Source organism: Parus major, chromosome 15, assembly GCF_001522545.3.
Source record: "Parus major isolate Abel chromosome 15, Parus_major1.1, whole genome shotgun sequence".
Taxonomy (NCBI): Eukaryota; Metazoa; Chordata; class Aves; order Passeriformes; family Paridae; genus Parus; species Parus major.
In genome coordinates, this window is record NC_031784.1 from 41,361 (window position 1) to 61,062 (window position 19,702).

The 19,702-nt window shown below is 48.0% G+C and overlaps 1 protein-coding gene across 1 annotated transcript in view; it reads right to left on the reverse strand.

The window, feature by feature from the left end:
* Window positions 1-10,620, reverse strand: part of MMP17 (matrix metallopeptidase 17) — a 41,962-nt gene extending 31,342 nt beyond the window's left edge. The window contains exon 1 of the mRNA XM_015644426.3: window positions 10,051-10,620. Coding sequence (XP_015499912.1) covers window positions 10,051-10,179 — 129 coding nt within the window. The 5' untranslated portion in view covers window positions 10,180-10,620. The remainder of the gene's footprint in view (window positions 1-10,050) is intronic.
* Window positions 10,621-19,702: the final 9,082 nt, after the last annotated feature.

The window sequence follows — 19,702 nt, forward strand, 5'->3', positions numbered from 1 at the left end:
AAAAAAGCAGATGTCCTTGCCCAAAGAACTGATTTCTCTAAACACACAAGCAAAAATGAGTATCTGTGATCACACAGACAGGCATGATGCAGGACAGACAGAGAGTCACCGCAAGGACTCTGAATGAATTCCACACAAAATTCCCAGACCTCTGGCTCCCTTTCACCTCTGATGATGCACAGCCCTGTCTTGGGCTGGCACTGGTGACCTACCCAACACAGATGGGCTTTTACAGACACTGCTTTCCAGGAAAGCATGGAAGGCAGAGGAGCTGCCAAGTCTGGAAAATGCAAGAGACAAGTTGGTTTTAACAGTTATAATTATTTAGACATTTAAAAGAGGCAACTTTCTAAGGATACTAATAAATTAAATAGAAGAGAAACATGGAGAAGATAAGAAGAACTTGAACTCAGGGGAGCTGTGGGAATGGGGGTCCTGGGCAGCAGAGCCAGATCTAGTCACAGGGCTTTTCTGCAGCTGTGATGGGAGATGGGCATGTGGCTCACCAGTGCCCCGTAGGGCTGGGAAACCAGAACAGAGGATGGAAAACAGACTGATGGTGCTGGGTTGGCATGTTCTACCCAGCACGGCACCATTTCTGCCAGCTCTTACAAAGAGGTTTGGGAGCGAGGTGGGCGGCAGAGTCAGAAGCCACTTGGCACCTGCAGGTTTGGTCCGGAGCTGCTATTCATCACCACCCTTTGCAGCCAGAGGTGCTGCATATGACTCAGGGCTGGGATCTGAAGGCAAGAGCCAGCACAATGGCCCTGTGGTCCCCTGGGCACGTTCACCCACTGGCGTTTTGGGAAGATGACCAAAGCAGTCTTCTCAGGAAAAGCAGCAGAGCTGCTGCAGCTGGCTCGCAGTGGGTCTGTGCCTGTGCTGCGGCTACAGGGGACACCTGGCAGGCTCAGTGCTTGCTCAGGAAGCAAGTTTGTACTGCAGTTGACAAAGGTGTTTGCTATGTGGGAAATAGGAATTACTGGAGAACAGCAGCAAGGAGGTGCAGAGGCACTTGCGGAACTTTACCCATTTAAAGCACAGACAACTGTCACCGTACAGGGATCCAGGCACCAAAGGTGTGCACAAGGTGCAGGATTTGAGACCTGGGAGCTCCTCCCCCCAGGCTCAGTTAATAGCATCTCCCACAGTATAAAATACCATTGACAGCAGCGACAAAAGCTCTCGGGCTGCAGCGGGAGGGGGCACGGTGCAGCCCCACGGGAGCACCCAGAACTTCTCTCTACTCCCACGGGCGGGCTACTGCTCCCAGCCCAGCACCAGCATATTTTCTCGGCTATTTTCCCAATTTCCACAAGAGGGCATCGGCACGACACCGACGAGACGCTCCTCTGTTCCCGGAGCGGCGGGAGCCGGAGCCGGAGCCGGGGCCGGGGTCTCGCCCAGGGTTTAGTCTGCAGTAGGAAAGCGGCTGACGCACAGCTCCCAGGAGATCTCGACTCTGGAGCCGTGACTCACCACGACGTTTGCTATTGCAGAAATAAACTCCTTTCTCTCAAAAAAGCGATTTTCTGGAATAGCTCTGCGACTACCAAGGGGCTGCAGGGAGGGGAACAGGCGTTCCCCGGGGGTTGCAGAGGGGCTCCCACTGGCACCTGTTTTATCCAGCCTCCACAACCCCGTGCACAGAGCAGGCAGGGAGTATGAACCTTCTGAAGCTGCTCCTCTGGGGAAAGAGGCTGAAAGGTGTGCTTGGGCTCCAGGCAAACCCTGATGCATGGAAAGACTTTACTGGGAAGAGATAGACCATTGAAAGTAACTCCCTGTTCCCTCCCCCAGTAATAAAAATGTGAATGAGGAGCACACAAAAGCCACCCAACTCCAGTCTGCACTGGATACGCTTCTTCACAAAAGAAGCTTTTGACTCTGAGACCCGGAGCTCAGAGCTCAAGTCACCATTCAGGGAGTAATGAAGCTGCTTGGTCAGGAACTACACCTCATGCCACAGAACCTGGCAGACCAGGCACTTGATGCTGTGGACTTTAGGCAGAGAAAATTCTGGTACCTTCTTGGGTAAGTTTTTAACTCCACTGAGCATGTAGGACTGCACAAATCAGTGTTGACCTCTTCATTGCCCATACAGGACCTGGTGCATGACAGTTGATTTCCCCTAGATTATCTTGATCTTTCTGGATGCTGAGTGTGTACCAAAGCACAAGGTGTATCAGAAATGCCAAAACAGCAACAGATTGTCTGACAGGCCTGTCATTCTGTCATGAAATGTGACGTGCAGCCCACCTGGGAGGAAGGACTGGATTGCTGTACGCTTCAGTGCCGGCTGAGGCAGGGCAAGATTCCTCATTTTGGAGTCTCATTGATCAGACGTGGAGCAGCAGCATAAAAAAAAAAAAGTGGCAAAAGTCCCAAACCACCTACCTACCTCCCTTTAGCTCTGCCTTCATATAAAACATGTTGCCATTTCATAGGCGTATCTGTGAGGAATTTTCCTTTTGTGAATCCAACCTCCTCTCACTTTTGACCAAAAATGCATCTCTGATGTGAAAGATGCAAAGGCAGAGACATCATGGCTCAGTACGGAGCAATGGGGAATTTGCCAAACAACAGCCAAGTGGAGAACAAACAAAATAAAAAGAAAAGTAATATAAAATAAATAAAAGAAAAATAAAAGCCAGCTTAATGCAGGGGGTTTATCAAAGAAGAAAAATGCTTCTTGAGCATCATCGCTGATTGTCCTGCTGTGGCAGATATGACAGAGGGACACTGTGAGCATGACAGAGGGACAGAAATGACAAAGTAAGCACAAATAACAAGGTGGGAACAAGCGTAAGGGCTGGTGGGACCTCCCATGCTCCCCACCACAAACCTTGTCAAAGACACAGCTTTGACCAATCACCAGCCAGGACACGACTGTAGTATCTCCAGAGGAGACAGCATGCGATGGACTCAGAAAAAGCATGAAAAACTGTTGTTTTTTTCTTGCTTGGTGATAAATGAGACCTGACACCCGTTCCCAAAGACCAAATACATCAACTCCAGTGCTGCAGGTAATTAGATCTGGAGTCATGGTGGAATTGTCTCCAGCAGGCATGGTTATCATTTTGCTCCTTGTGCTTTTGTTGGGATCCTGTAACTAAATTTTGCAGCAGCTACATAAAGACGAAAGGAGCATTTTTTTGTGTTACATTTTTAATCCCAGCAGTCATCCAAATTTTCGGTAACTATAGCTGTGGAGGAGCCCAGCAGAATCACCCAGCAGCTCAGCAAAGTCACAGCTTCCATTTTGAAGAAAACAGGGGAATCTGTCTCCTGAGATGTACTTCAACCATACTATCAGCAGTAGCACTTCTGCGTGACAGCAGCTCACTGAGAAAAGCAACTCTTCGTGAAGGGTTGACTGATACGTAGACAGTCAAGAACAAGCACTACAGCCTAGAAACTGCAGTATTTCGGAAAGTCTACAGCTGCCAATCAAGTGGATGCTTTCTCAGAAGTGTTTTCAGGTTTTCCTCTTAAAAGAGATCCTGTGTGAACCCCTTCTTCACACACCAGTCTTTTTATCCCATTTGGGTCCCCTCCAGGGTTCAGCTGCTCCCTTGGTCCCAACACCATCCTCAGATCTTCAGCCCTTGGACAGTGAAATCCTCCAAATCTGCAAATAGCCCCTGAAGTTTTCTTTGGACCTCTTGGTAGTCTGCCATCTCCAGCCAGAGGCATCTGGTGGAAAGTGAAAAAATCCAGAGCCAGGTGGTTTTGGTGTGAGCCGTGGGGAAGCTGCATGGGGGTTAAATGCCACCACCATGGTGCATGACAGGCAACCTCCACAAACAAAGACAGACCTGTGGATAAAGCAGTCCACTTATCTCCCACTTCTGTTTTGGATGAGGAAGACTTTTGTCCTGTATCCTTAAAGAAGAATGTGTGTAGCAGGCTGTGTAGAACACACTTGGCTTTCAGAGCATACCCAGGCTGTAGCAGCAGCACTGGCACTATTGGATGATCTTCAGCAGCTGGGAGCTGAACCACAGAGATGCCAGTTGGGGTTAGTTAAACCACAAGACAATATAATCTAAACACGTACATCACCTTCGAGCAAGAGCCCTGTGACACAGGTAATATTGCTTTCGTTCACTCCACAGATCAATATTGTCAGGATTAAATAGTATGTGAGCTGGTGTGAAGAACTCTGCCTGACCACTGACCATCAGAAACAGGCAGAAACTCCATTTCAAAAAAACAATATGAAGAAAATCCTGAATATACTGCCACTTCCCAAGTCACTGTATTTGGACTGTTGTCACCTGGAACTGTAGGTTTTTTCTTGATTTCTTGGAAGAACAATTTTCTGTGCGTATTCCAATGTGCGAAGTTCCTCAGATTTAATCCGTTTTTGTTTTTATTAAATCACCATGGCTAATTAAAAAGCCAGAATCCCATCTGAAGACCACCCTCCTCGGTGAATGTCAGCATTTATTCCATGTCAGGTCTTCTCCTGGAACAAACTCGTTGCCAAAGGCAGTTTCTCATTCTGATCTAAAACTCTCTGGTCCTCCAGCAGCTCCTTCCCCTTACTCCTGCATGTCTGCTTTGTTTTGCACTGGATTTAACTTTGCATATGTGATAACATCAAATCTCTTAATTCTCTGACCCAGAAAACAGAGACAATCCTCATAAAAATCTGGGACAAAGAAGATGCAGCTGGCACGTGTGCAGCAGCAAGAGATTCTGAAACTCCCAAATCTACCCATTTAAAGTGATTTTGATTAAAGAAAAAAAAATCTGAGAACTGTTGCTGTCAGATTTCAGGTTATTTTGAAAGCAAATCCTAAGCTTTCAAGTGGTGCTCTAGTCTGAGCAAGACACTTTAAAAAGTGACGATGTGGTGGCCCGTGTTCTCATAATCAGCTGAGATGTGATGGTTTTTCCCTTTCATTTGTCACCTCCACAGAGCCAGCCAGGACACAAGACCCACACAGGATACACAGCTACTCCCACACCAGAAATAAAGGTTCCCTCAACCACAGCATGACCTTTCCTGGAGCCACAGAGCCCAATTCCTGCAGCACTTTTGCCAAGGAGTGAATAATGAGAAATTGGTGCATGGCGCTGATGATGAGTCACAGTGAGTGGCCGCTGCCAGTTATGAACCTGCTAGGACAAACAGGGCTGTCATGGACAGCCAAGTCCTCCAGTCTCATGACTACACCATCCATGTCACGCCCATGTCACCCCTTATCCTCTGCAGAGCCAACACACACAGTCCCACTGGTGAGTCACACCCAACACCAAACTAGGAGAGCCCTGGCAGATGCCAGGCAGGGATGGGAACGCATTGCATTTAGTGTTGCCTCTTTTGCAGGTATAATTTAATGAGGAAGAATAACAAAATATCCAGGCTGAATCACACAGGTGGCAATCTCCCTTTGCCTCAGGAGACTTTAGGGGCAAAAGGAGAGGATGGAGGTACAGCCTCACTACATGCTGCCCCCAGGGAAGGGAGCGGGGGAAATTGCTAGCCAGGAACTACTACCCCCAACACAGCACCAAGGATGAAGAGTGAGGCCAGAGCAAGAACTCACTGCTCCATCCCAGCACCAACTGTGGGGAAGTCCCTGGTGACAGCAGGGTTTCACCCATTGGCTCTGAACACTTCCCGAGGACAGAATTTCATTAAAGCGGGTAATTTCGCCTGACTACCCTGACTAGTTCCCACGGCTGGCACCACAATAGCAACCAAGCCCAGGAGGAAATTGCATTACTGTACATGGAGGTCTCAAATCTGAAAGGGAAAGAGTGGTTCACACCAACCAGGGCTTTAATACCAGATTAAATGCTTTCACAGCAGCCTGGCTGTTTGAAAGCTTCCAGACAGCCTTTTGTCAATTTAGTTTGCATTGTACTTTGGCTTCAAGAGGTATTTTAAAATGTAACCAACTTTATTTTATTATTTTTTTAATATGGTTGCTTAGCTTTCTTGAAGGTAATTTGTGGATCTGGGATGGGCACTACTCCATATGGGAAGGCATGAAGTGCTTTAATGGCAGAGGGGCCAAGCAAAGCTCCTCTCTCCAAGGCAGCTTAGGGAACCTGTTAAGCATTCTGTCCTTAAAGACTTGCAATTTTAGAAGGCTGAATGAAGCTCCAACTGGGATTATCAATTTTTAATTTCCCCATTAGCAGAAACAGAAGAAGTATGGTACTTTGTCCTGATACATGGAACAACCTACATTTGTACAACGATTTTATTTTAAGAGGCTGATAACCCCAAGCGTTGCACCAGGAGCTAAGCCATCACTCAGGGACATGCCCCACTGGGTACTTAAATGCAGAAGTTTCGGGGAGTTCTTGGCTGACTCTGGGCAGGGTGGAGCAGGAGGGCAGCTGGACCAGAATGTGGCACATGGGCAGCTGTCGGTGACAGCACCAGGATGGTCATACCCTGGTCAGGGCTGGGAAAGCACTCCAGAAACACCAAGGATGAGTCTTGGGCTGGCTTCTACTCTGAAATTTGGCACTTGGGAGATGTAGGGCACACACTAATAGGAAACTGCTGTTCCTCCTGTCCCTCTGCTCTCTGCTCCCTAATGTGGGGACACAGAGGAACCTCTGTCTCTTCCCTAGCCCACCACAGCCAGCCAGGAGGAAGGGGGAGTGAGGGGTGGGGCACAGCCTCGAAGGGTTCTCTCTGCTCACAAATGCATCCTTGTCATTCAAATGAGAAGCGGCCACAAAGGCGAGGGCCCTGCCCTAAACAAAGAGCCACTTGGGAAAACGGCAGAGAGGGATGCAGGTCCCCGGTCTCCATCGATGAATGCAAATGCCTCCAACCCTTAGGAGCAACTTCTCTGGGAACAACACAGACAGGGCTTTGTGAGCAGGAGGCTGTGCATACGCAAGCCCCCAGGAATCCCCAGCTGGATAAATGCCTTGAGGGCATACACAGACTTTCCCTCTCACCCCTGGCCACAAAGTCAAGAAGAAGCCTTCTTCTTTGTTTCACCCATGCTCTTGTCACCAAACTAAAACTTTCCTGGCACTCCTGCATCCTTCAGCTGCTGATGCCAGAGCCCATGTCCACACAGGATGATTTCACTGAAGCCGTCACCACCACCCCACTGACAACTCCTGTCTGGCAACCTCTGTGCCAGGCAAAGCAACTCCCTAAGGCAAAGCATCTCCCTCGGGGCCAAGCTTGCCCAGCCTCAGGCATCAGTCTATCCCCAAGCCACAGCTTTTGCCCTGCATAGCCATGTCCCCACAAGAGCAACGCAGCCCAGTGGGCAGGAGCTGTCTGCAGGAACAGCAGGCTCCCTTACAAAGCAGCCAAAACAGTCTCCAGGTCAACACCTTTGGTGCTCAGACTACACACGCCAGCTATTCTGAAAAGCACAGCTTGAAGGCAGACCTTCTCCCAGACTGGGTACAAAGCCCAGTGAAGTGAGAGCTCTCGTTACCAAGTTACTACTAGCGTATAGGAAGTTTTTGCTGCCTGCACCCCTGAGATGTCCGAGCTCAACAGCCATAAAAAGATGCAATTTGTGAATGCTGTGGTGAGGAGGGGTTGGGGGTTTACTGTAAAGGCAGCAGTGCAAAATGCAAAGTCATAAATCTCAAAAGTGGCGTACTAAAATTCAAAGGAATCACTCAAGCTCTGTTCCATCTGCTATTTTACGTTCTCTTTGACAGGGCAGCTAATGGAGAACAATAAAGACATTAATATTCAAGTTAGATTTATACACTGGGCAGGATATTCCACTAGTAATGAAAACTGGAGAAGCATTCCATGTTATATTACTCCAGGCAGCTAACAAGAACTGCTAACAAGAACTGCCTTTGAATTATAGCCCTCTTTCATTGTGCTGAACTTTAATTTGGCTCAGCACCACTGTTTCATTTAGAATAAACTTCAAGCAGGAGCGGAGCAGAGGACAGAGCTCAGAGACACAGTCCAGCTCAGCACTGAAAACCTCTAGGTTGCAAGGGGCAAGCATTTGGGATATAAAAGCTCTGTTGACATTGTGCTCTGCTTACTGCAGAGAATTGCTGGATACAATTTTCCAAGGTTAGCAGACCTTTCTATTTGCCACAGTGTCATGCTACTTAGATTTCAAATATTTGATTGAAATGCCTCGCAGACCTTTAATTTCATTGTTGCTTTGTAAAGTGGATAGTTTTTCTAACAAAACCTCTGAAAATATCTGGCTTCTATGCTCCCTGCTGCTTAGTAGAGTGCATAATCATAAACCTGATTTACATTCAATCCCTTTAGAAACCTACCAATGCTGTCTCAAGCTGGAGAGATTCTTTGCCCCAGCAATCACATCCACAGGAAGGAGACAGAACCCTGACACCAATCACACACCCTAAACATTGGATTCTTAGCCTAAATAAGTCTTGGTTTAATGTAATGCCCTTCTTCTGCAATTCACTTCTGCTCTATCACCATCATCCCCAGCATCTTCTGCTTTGCCCAACAGTCCCAGCTCTATAGCAGGGTTTAGAAAGAGTGCTCAAATCTACTCCAGGACTAAAAAGGAACCTTAATGCCTGAAAGTTGTCATCAGTAACTAATAAGCCTCTTGAGTATTAACATTTACCCTGTAAAAGCTGAGTGCAGCATATTTGCTAGCGAGGGTAAAAGCAGGTCAAAGACAAAGTTTGAGTTAAATTGATTGGGGCAGAAAACATCAATTTGTGTGCTGTTTGCATGAAATATTAATTCCAGCTCTAACATCTGGTTACAGAGGAAAGTGAATGCATCATAATGATGTGGGTATACTTTATATTCACTACGTTTTCTATTCTCCTAGGAACAGATGGGAAACGATAGGCTTAGTCCTCCCTGCCAGGTGTCTGAGCCGAAGCACACGCTCGGAGCTAGAGCCTCGGTGGTGGAGGCAATGTCCTGGTGCACTGCTCTGAGTGAGCCCTGCTCATTAGATAACCCTGCCCTGCTGCAAACCCTTCCTCCCTCCCACCTTCACAGCAGTGCAATGGCAGCATTTGAAATTCACTGAATTTCAGGGAATTTCTATGAACTGGCAGGTCCAGTCGCAGGACCCTACACCCACACCCAGCCACAGCTAGCTTTCTGAGACGCAGGTTTGAGGTAGTGGTGGGGTGTCTCTGAGCTACAACTGGTATAAACTACAATAAACTTTTACCCCTCCAAGAGGAAAACCTTAATTTCTTCTCAGGGGAGTGAAGCTCTATAGACCTGCTGGCACCGCGACTTGGCAGAGACATGACCTAAGCTCTCCATGACCGCTAAAACCTGTTATATACCTGCGGACTAAGCAGGCACCTATGAGGGAAGAAGCAGGACCACAAGGATGCCCGCGCTCCTTGCATCCGCGCTCCGATGCAGACTCCCGCAACGAAGGCAACCCTCCAGCTACTGCCGGCACAGAGCAGCCCTTAACACATCCACAAGGCATGTCTCAGTCCTAGAGGATCGCTCTGACTCCAAACGTGCCGTTTTACCCTGCTTGCTGCTGGAGTTTGTGTGGCTCCACGGCAGGCAGGGAGCCCTCGACACAGGCCAGCCCTTTCTCAACGCTTGAGAAATCACCATCCATGTATGAAAGCTGGTGAGGCCATGGCCGTAAGATGCTGGGCTGGGAGAAAGTTGGGGCACCAGGCTGGGGTGCAGGACATGCACCATGCACTGTGTGCAGTGGGATTCACTGGGTGCTAGGGAGGGGGACTCTGACTTCCAAAGGGCTCGGTACAGAGGGTATGGGGTGGGGAGCACTGGGTGCAGGGGGGATAAATAGACCCTTCCGTCTGCGCGGGGGGGCACCAGCTGCAATGAGCGGCACCACGTAGATAATGCTGGAGGGGGCACTAGGTGTAAAAGGGCCCGATCAGCCGGAGCAGGATGGAAGGCACTGGCGGCAAAGGGAGTACCGGGCAGCGGGGCGCACCAGGGAATGTATTCAGCAGCCGAAGCTTGCCCAGCGCCGCGTGGGCCGGCGATGCCCGAAGGTGGGGGAGAACACGGCGAGACGGGTGGCGGGGGAGGGGGGAGCAGGGGGGAGCGGAGAGGAACGGGGGCCGCCGGTAACTCACAACTCCCCGTGTGATGTCCTCCTCCGCGGGGGTCGGCGCCGCGGGCGCTTCTTGCCACGCCAGCCACAGCGCGAACATGAGGAGCATCTCCCGGCGGCGGGCGCGGTGCCGGGCGGCGGGGCTCAGCATCCCCCCGCTCTTCGCGGCGTCCGGCCCCGGCCCCGGCCCCTCGATGGGCTCCGCCGGACTCCGCGCCGCATTCGCGCTTCCGCCCCGGGCTGCGGCCGCCGCTGAAGAGGAAAGAAGGCAGGGAAGGAGGAAGCGAGGCGGAGTGGGGGGGGGGCTCCACTCCGTTCCGCGCTGCTCCGCCGAGGATGGAGGAGGGGGGGATCCGCTCCGCCCCACCGGGGAGGGAGGCTGGAGAGACTCCGCTCCGCACTGCTTCGCGCTGTCGGGGAGGCTCCGCTGCCGGGTGCGCTGTCACACCGCCCTGCTTCTGCAGCCTGCGGAGCGGCAAAGTTGCTGCTGGCGCTGGCACGGAGCAGAGCGCGGCTCGGCAGTGGCAGCTGCTGCTGCTGCCGAGAGCCGCCGCGGCTCCGGCGCCGCTGCCACGCACCCCTCTGCGGCCGGCCGGCGGAGGCGGAGGAGGAAGGGATGCTAATGAGGGAGGCGGTGTCAGGGCTCCGCCGACGTCGGGGGGCTCGCAAGCGCGGTCTGGTCGCGGCGCAGCGCCGAGCGCCGATGGCAATCCTGGCCCGCTCGCCCTGCGCCGCGCGGGCAGCAACGGGTTCAGTTCCCTCGCGTTTTGGTATCTGGCTGAAAACCTTCAGGGTTCCGACACGGCTTTTTTTTTCTAAACATCAACATTTCTGTAAGTACCAGCTTCATCTCCGAGTTTTTTAAGGGGCTATGAAAAAGACCGCGTGGTTGTAGCATCCCCGACTGACATCCCGTCTCATCGAGACAAATGTCTGTCTTGTCCCCATAAACAGCATAATGATATCCTATGGCGTCTACAGCGTGTCCTCCCTCGAGAGCTGTGAATCTGCCACAGGCTCCAACAGGCCAGATGGCAGGGGACATCCTGACAACTCCAGCTCCTGCTAGTTCAGGATGAACATGTACTTCCTACTCAGCATCTGCCTTCCCCAGTTCCTACTGGCATGTTAATACACTCAACAGCTTTGCAAATGATTTTTAAATTTGAGGTTTGTACAAATAAAATTGAAGTTTCTGTTTTAAGATAAATAATAAGTGGAGATAACGAAGAATGGACAGAGATGAAAAATTGCTTCTAGGTGCTGCTTTTTCTGACAGAAATTGGTTAAAGAGAATCGGCAGGGAAACCTTGCTTCTTGTGGGTGAGCTGAACTGAAGTTACTGCTCCAGCACCAGAGAAATCAAAAGGGAGGGAAAACAACTGAACTACAGGGCTCAGATCCTCACCAACACCTGCCTGCTGTAGCTCAGGAGCTGTTAATCTCGAGAGCTTTGCCCCATACTGAAACAAAGTTCAGCTCCTTAAACAGACCAACAAAGCCCACCCTCTGGTTCCACATGCACAGAGAGATTTCTGAACTCCAGGGTTAACAGCTCCCACTCACCATGTCACCAAAACTGCGGGGAAAGCAAAAACTCTCCAACAACATTTTGATGTTAGAGAATTAAGACATTACTTTAGTCTGGCTAGGACGTGCAACAGAAATAATTTCATCCATACATTGCCCATGTTGTGAAGAGAAAATCATTCCATCACACATGATCTTTACTAGATTTTTCACATATATAGTCAAAACCCAGATAAATGAATCGGTTCAATGTTCATTGGTCCCAGTTTACACAGTTCTTAGTATTTTGTTTCCTACTGGTTATTGATCCCTTTGCCTTCGATGGTAATTAGGTTCTTCTTAGTTCTCTTAACTCTCTTTTCCCAGAGCAGGTGTCTCCGACCATGCCGGGGGTGATGTTTGGAGTTATTGTTCATTAATGGTCGTTATCTTTTGTGCATCTTCTGTGCTATTCCCAGTCCTGTTGAGATGTTAAGGTCATCAGGCCTCACTAGTGAAACCATCCTTTGAAAAGAAACTTCAATTCCTTTCCCCCAGGCAAAGGCAAACAAAACCCGGCTAAAGTTATATAAAAAATGATAAACTTGTTATCATTTCCAACAACTATTTAAATTCACCGTGGAAGGATGTTCGTGGCCACTTTGCCACAAAGCCCTGTCTCTAGGGAGTGGCTCTCCGTCGCTCTACACCCGCCTCCAGTCTGCAGGACTCGCTCCACCCTGTGCATCGCCTGCTGCCTCCTCCACTCCATCCCGCAGCTGCTGCTGCTCTCGGGGGAGAGCTCCTTCTCACTTCCAATAGCCGTCACACTAGCCTCGACAGGACAAGGACCTTTATTTGGCCTATTCCCGACTCCTCTGCTCTGAGCAGACAGCAGCAGCCACCGACCACCCCTCAACTTTTCTGGGGTTTTCCAACAGAGAAGCGTTTTTCCAGGCAGTCAAGCCAGTCTGAGATTGCTTAGCAACATCACACATAGTAATTTCCTGCTAATCAGCTCTGGAATATCTTCTTATTAGGAATCATTTCTTTCGACAGTTGACAGGACTGTGGGCAGATCAGAGCCATCCTCGGAAGGAAGGCAGAAGGGAGCATAGCTGGGCAGGGCTGAGAGGAGTGCACCGTATCAGTGTCAGAATCCCCGAGTTTCAGGCAAACCTGCAGCCCTCAACTTGGGATGAGCAGCTTCTGTGCTGGCAGACTTGACAAGGTGCAAACTGACAGCACAAGTTCGCTGACATGTCATGGGCTCGAGGTTATCACTGACAAAGGCTTCAGCAGCACCTTAAAATGCTTTCCAGGGATTTTGGGTGCTCTGAGAGCTGCTCAGCACAAACTCAGCATGCTCTGCCCCTCTTCAGGGCACAGTTTGTCTGTGCTGGGCCCTGTGCTGGGGCAGCCTGGAGCTCCAGGGCTTGGCTCTATCCCACATCCACAGTGCCCCCTCTCACATCAGGCTGTAGCAGCAAGGTTACCTCAGCTGCCTCCCTTGTAGTTCTGAAAGATGCTGCACGATCCACACTGACCTTTCATCCCATTTTTCAAAAGTGGGCAATGAAGAATAAATGTTCATCATAGGGAGCTGATGGACCAAAGATAAAGGCTTGAGCCCACTTCAGCTGGAAGAGTTTGCTCTTAACTTCAAGAGGTCAAGATTTTAGGGCACATGCTACCATTTTATATTCCCCTCCTAGGTCATACTCTCCCAGCAGCACATCAGGGACAAAAATTTTCACTGTTTCTATCAGAGCAGTGTTTTAAGTGGATTGACAGCAGGCCAAATGGAAGATGCTGGTTCATGTCAAATGTGCTTTAATCCTTTTAGATGATTTCTTCTTTATTTCTTCTTTTATTCTTTAGATTCATCTTTCTTTGATCTTCTTAGATTCTTTCCTGTGGCATTAAATGCAAGAGCACACCCATTTTCACCAAACATAGAATGTGCTAAACTTGCATATTGCAAGAGAATATTATTTCCACAGTTGTTTCTCACCTCATAAAAGCCTCAGAGTTTATAGGGGGCCAAATATCACTGAATTTCCCAACCTCTAACCCCTGCAGATCTCAATGCCCTCTTTCCCTATCTGCTCAGGTATTTGTTATTAGCACCTGTGCAGTGTCAGCACCTCAATCTGTCTTGCACCACGAGAATCTGCAATGTGAATGATTACTTACATTGGATGAGTAGTTGATTTGTCCATACTCTGTTGAAAGTAATTCCAAACATATTTATAAACATTTGTAGCAAGCACTTACAAGAGACAAGATGGCAGAGTTCTGCCATAAATTACAAAGCCAAAAGAGTCCACAGCCATGCCAGGTGCAAAGAGCTGGGAGAGAATCTTTAATAGTTTAATTTTATTGCATGAGTCCTCTCCTTTAATAAGATACTTGACCATCAAGGTCCAAAGAAATATCAGAGATGCTCTAAACCCTGTATTTGAATATATATAGTATGTATACTCAAGAATATGGGTAACTTCACTTTACCATAATGAATGTAATAGAAGAGCAGCTCTCCCTGGGAAAGTGGAAGCTGTGCCCAAAATAGTGAGGCAGATTGTGTGAATGCCATCAGCTCCTTAGAGCTACAGAGTGCAGAGCTGGGCAATAAAAAGGACATGGTTATAACAAACTGAACTGTGAATATTTTTTCTCTCCTTTTCAGTAAACAAAAAACCCCACTTCAATGGCACAGGTTTAACTCTGTGCTTGTGTCATAAGAACTGTATGACAGTAGATGGAGTTTTCATGCCATTTATTACCCTGGGTGAGTCGCTGAATAGAATTTATTTAAGGAAGGAACACCAGGATGTTTTTAATTCTGTTAAGTGTAGTTTCCAAAATGCATTCTTTATACTTCATTTATTGCAAATAAATGATTCGGTTAAAACAATATTTCAACATGTCTTAGCCAAAATATTTAAATATTTGCTTCACATAACAACAACATAGAGATAACTGCAAGCAGCTGTAAGTAAGAGTGTTGGATCTTTGTTTTATCAATAACGGGATGGGGCTGCAGGTAGGCACTCCTTGAGCTTTTTATTCAGCATCAGCCTCATCAGTACAAGGTAAGACACAGAAGACACTGAAAGCTCATGCCATTACATCAGCAGTCAAACTTTCTTGGTTACAATGCCTTTTTAAAACCTTTCTAGACAATAGCATAATGTTAAAAGCTTACAAGTGTTTGCTTAAGCCAATTATTAAAATTACATGTACATTTTGCCTCTAACAACGCCTGCTTGTCATAGCTTAACCACAATGGATAAAGCCTTATTATTAAACTTACATTTTTCTATTATCTTGCTCACCATATTTTCTAAGACCTATCTCTACACGGCTCAAAAACACAGCCTTATTGTTTCTTGTCCTTGCATGTCTATATTCTTGCATTCTTCTAATCTGAGATCTGCTTTCATGCAGTTTCTGAGAGTTTTTTATTTTTCCTATTTCCCACATAAGAGCAAGCAAATAGAGAGCTATTTGTGGTGATGCCTAAGGTCTGTTTTAGCACAAAACTTTCATGCTAAACAAGAAATGCTAGTAAAGCTGATTCACAAATTCACATTTCCCTGATCTGCCCATTATTGTCAGTGTTTGGAAAAATCTGTAAACAAGTACACAATTTATTTTCCTTCCACATACATTCCAGCCAAATGCACATACTTAAAATATTTTCACTTTTATGTACCAAGATGACAAGTATGAATCTAAAATGTCATTATCTTCTAGCTATACATGACGTGTGGAAGATGAAGATTTTTCCTCAGTGTCTTTAGCATAATTAGCATGTATAACAACATCCAGATGATTTAATTTCCCAATTACACAAGCATATGGAAAATATCCTTTGCATTAAACATGCAGAAGTTCTTATCAGTAGATACCATACAACTTTTCCTGCCCTGTTGCATCACTGCAGATGCTCGTATTTTGGCAGGTTAAGAAATGAGAATTTTCTGCCCTATCGACCAGGGAGACAGAAACTGCTGTGCAGACTGGGGGCCAGACTGCTGCCACTGTCCCTCTCTGTGAGCAGCTGCTCCAACAGCAAACATGGAATTCCCAAGGGGCAGCAAGGACTTCCTCCCGAGTCCAAGTGGTGAATCTCAGTCCCTGCAAAGTCTGAGAATGGGGACATTTGTGATATTATCCTGCTGTTCTCTAGAAGTTTTGGTAGCCGTGGGATAAAACAGTTGCTGGAGTATAATTTGCTTGCTTGTAATTAATATCATCCAGAAACTATTTATTTGCGTTCCTACTTTTAAGACTGATGGGTGACTAATAAAATTGGAAAAGCAAGCAATTATTTTCCCAAGACCAATTGTAGACACCTAGTTGCACATATGTTAAGACTAGTCATGGGAAGTTTAGAAATTTTTCTTCTCCCTGAGTAAAGCCAAAGTGGATGAGAGTGTTTACAGATGGCTTAGGAGTATACACCATTTTTGCTTCCTTGTCCTTTGATTGAAAAATCAACGTGATGTTTTTTCATAGCTCATACTAAAGGAGGGGAACCAAAGTTGGAAAGGGGATGGAAACCAGTATTTTCCTGCAGGCCAGGGCCCTGGAGTAGAGATACTAAAGAGATGCTCACAGTGAGTGGTCTTGGCCACAGGACTTTTGTTCTCTCTGTAATCACACACTGGCACAAAGAACCTCCATGATCTCATGGATATCCACCTGCCAGCTCCAGCCTTACCGGCTGAGACAGCACTAACCATTATTCCACCAGAACCCGCTATCAGCACAGCTTAGTCTTCTCTAACTCAGCCTAATGTCTAAATCGTGCAGATTTCTCTCATGTAACACCTGAAAAATGCAGTTCTTGCCAGCCTGCTCCTCCTCTGCTGGAAAACCCTTTTATCCCACTGCCAGCCACATTCCTGCAGGTACCCATAACAAATCCTGTTTCAGGGGTCTTTTTCCAAGTCTAACTCTCTGATCTGTCAACACTACTCTCAAGCAGCTCTCTGTGGAATTCTCTATATCAGATAAAATAAACTGCTTCTCTTTATTTCAAAGATTTTCATGCAGGGCCATAGCAGAGCTGGCTTATCCCAAATGTCCTGCCTTGCCCCAATACCATGAGCAGATCCCCCCAGGGCAGGGCTGGGCATGTCCCGGTTCCTTGTGCCCTTGGAGCATTGTTCCAGGAGAGATGAGACAGAGCCGTGTCACTGCCAGTCTGAGTGACTATAAAGTGCCACTCGTGGAAGGAGCCGCAAATGCAGGTGAATTCCTGTGCTGAGCCAGCATTCCCACATAAATTGCATTACAAGTAAGAATAAGCTGAATTGTACCAGACAGCAAGTAGTATGGTTTACTATCAGGAAACTGTCCACTTGTCCTGGGCAGGGAAAGTTGCTCCTGTCCCCCGGGTGAGGACTTGTGTTCACCGAGAGCTCCTGAGGGATGGCTATGGCAGGAGTCGGAACTGGGGACAATGCGCATGCTGTGGGGCAGAAGGTGTGTGTTGAGGTGCTGGGAAGCAGCACACCCCTCACTGAGCCCCCACACCCCTGTCCATGCACACTCTGGCTTCTCTCGCACCCAGGCCAGCTGAGCAGAGCACGATCATCCACTGGGGTGTTTAGTTCCAGGGTGTTTCCTGAAAGCCAGTGGATGTGAGACCCCAGACCTTTGCTGCAGCAGCCTTCTTCCTCCCCATAGACCATGTTAACCAAACATCTCGACCTCTGTCCTGTATCTTCCTCAGGGAGCCACTTGGAGACACGATGCTGCTGTCAGACTCAGGTGACTGGGCACTGCTGGTTGTGCCCAATCTCACATGACATCTCTGAGCCAAAGTGCAACCTGCTCAGCCACCTTCTCCACCCTGCTCCCACACCATGTAGCTGACCATTGCCAGGACAAAATAGGGACAGTAATGAGCAGAGCAGTTTTGAGCCTCCTGCCCACTGGCAGCTCTCTTCTGGCTGTTCAGGTGTGATGAATTCAGGTCTGGATCACTCAGCACTGAGGCTTTAGAAGCCCCAAACTCAGTTGACTGACTCACCATGCGGCCAGCACCAGGCATTCCCTCCCAGCTGCCTGCAAGGGATCTGACATCCTAAGGAAGCCAAAGAAATGGCAATTACCCAGACCAGTAATGGGACACAGCACTGGCTGCTCCAGAGTGGTGTCAGGGAGGCAGCATGTTACACACTCAGGGACACCCTGTGTCACATACCTAGGAACACCCCAGACCACCTGATGGCATGAGAAAAGCTGCCCTTGTAGGATTTTTCTAGTTTACCAGAACTGAATGAGGAGGCAGTGGTGAAATAATGAGGTTCCTGCAACTTCTCAGCACCCAGGTGTCCTTTTGCTTGGGCAGAGCTGTGGTCCTGTCACTCCAGTCCAGGCACAGTTCTGCCTGGTTCCCAAACAAGATACATCTTGCTTCAAGCACCCTAATCCCCGGAGAGGGAAGAGGCTCCACTGATCTGGAGTGCTCCAGGGAAGGAGCTGTCAGGTGTGTTACCACCGTAACAGCCAGTGACCAGCCCCAGAAAGAACCAGATGACAAAACAACAGGAAACACAACCGTGAAACCATGTGCAGAGTTTGCAGAAAAAAAGTACCTGACATGCTAAGAACCTAGTTTAAAGTTTTGGGGATTTTTTATCTGAGAATGTTAGATGCTTGAGAAAAACCCCCTTTGGGAAAAAACAAACAAACAAACAAACAAAAAACTTTTTAAAGCTTTAGTAATTTTCTTAAAAGTTTTCTTTAAAGGACAACCCCATACATCTAGAAAAAAAATAGTCCATCCTGAAAAACAGAGTTACTTAGAGCTCCTTCATTTTCTGGTCCCTTAATAACTGCACTTCCAGATCACTTTTCCCCTTTCCCATCTTGCTTTCACACTTACTCTCACACTTCACACACCTGTAAAAATTAAACAACACACATATTCAGTTTCACCTCTACCATTTCCCTGAGACAAGTTCTCCCACATTTCCACACCTGCTTCATGCCTCCCCTCTCCTGTTGTGCAGGGTCTAACCAGTCAAGGTAGAGAATGAAGAGAGCACCAGGCACATAATGTGCTCTCAGCAGTTTACTGGGAATTCTCAGGGTGTTTTCCCTCTGCCCCAGAGCAGCTGGGCTCCATCATGATCTCTGAACTTCCATCTCTAGCTGTACAGGTAGGGCGAGAGCACACAAAGTTTGAGATGCTGAGCACATTTATATTTCAATTTTTATTTTTTTTTTCCCAAAATGAAATGAGAGAGTTGAATCAAGCTTTATCACTTTCTTTTCTAAGTTTGGCTTTCTAAATGATTTCATCTGGGAGAGGAAAGAAGCACCTCCCAGGCAGGGGATTGCTGAAGAGGTCAGCACCTGGGGCATCAGCTGTGATGGGATCCCATCCATCAGGTGCAGAGCAGCCAGTGGCAGAGGCGACTGGGAAGAAAGTTAAATATCTCAGATGCAAAGACCAAGTCAAGAAGCACATTGTGCCCAGCACTGCTGAAAGATAGGAAATGCCTCCAAGGACATCTCAGCCCTGGTGTTCCAGTTGGTGTGGAGCTGTGCCAGCTCTTTCCTGGGATAATGGCTCCCAGAGAGAGTCCCAAGCTGGGGTGAACCTGCTGGGTCTGATCCTGACACTGACAGGTTGAATTAAATCTTGTGTTTTGAGCTGTAATGCATAAAAGGAGCTGAGGAAATGGGAGTAAGTGATAAGGTGAGAAATCTGCTCAGCAAAACCAACTGCCTCAGGGCCTCCTGTACATGAAAGGATTTGAGATGGTGCCATAGAGATGGAGAAACAGTGGAGTTCCAGGAGAAATCCCACAGAAACCTTGTTTAAACTTGGACCACTTAAAAAAGCAATAGGAATAGGGGTACAGAGAGCTTTGTGCCCTGGGCCTGCTGCCATTCTTGTATGTCCCTGTCCCCTCCCATAGTCCCCCTGCTCCTGTGGAGGTTGTGTGTAAACATGTGCACAGCCTGTGTTGGGACTGGGCTGCTGTGATCTTTGAAAAAGCTCAGGAACTGCTTGAAAGCTCCTGGAAAACTCCTGCCTCCATTCTGACTGCAAGTGTGTGGTGGATGCCAGTCACTGCTGTGTTACAAAGGTTAAATGCAGCAGTGGAAACCCATGCCAGCTGTGTGCCAGTTTTGGT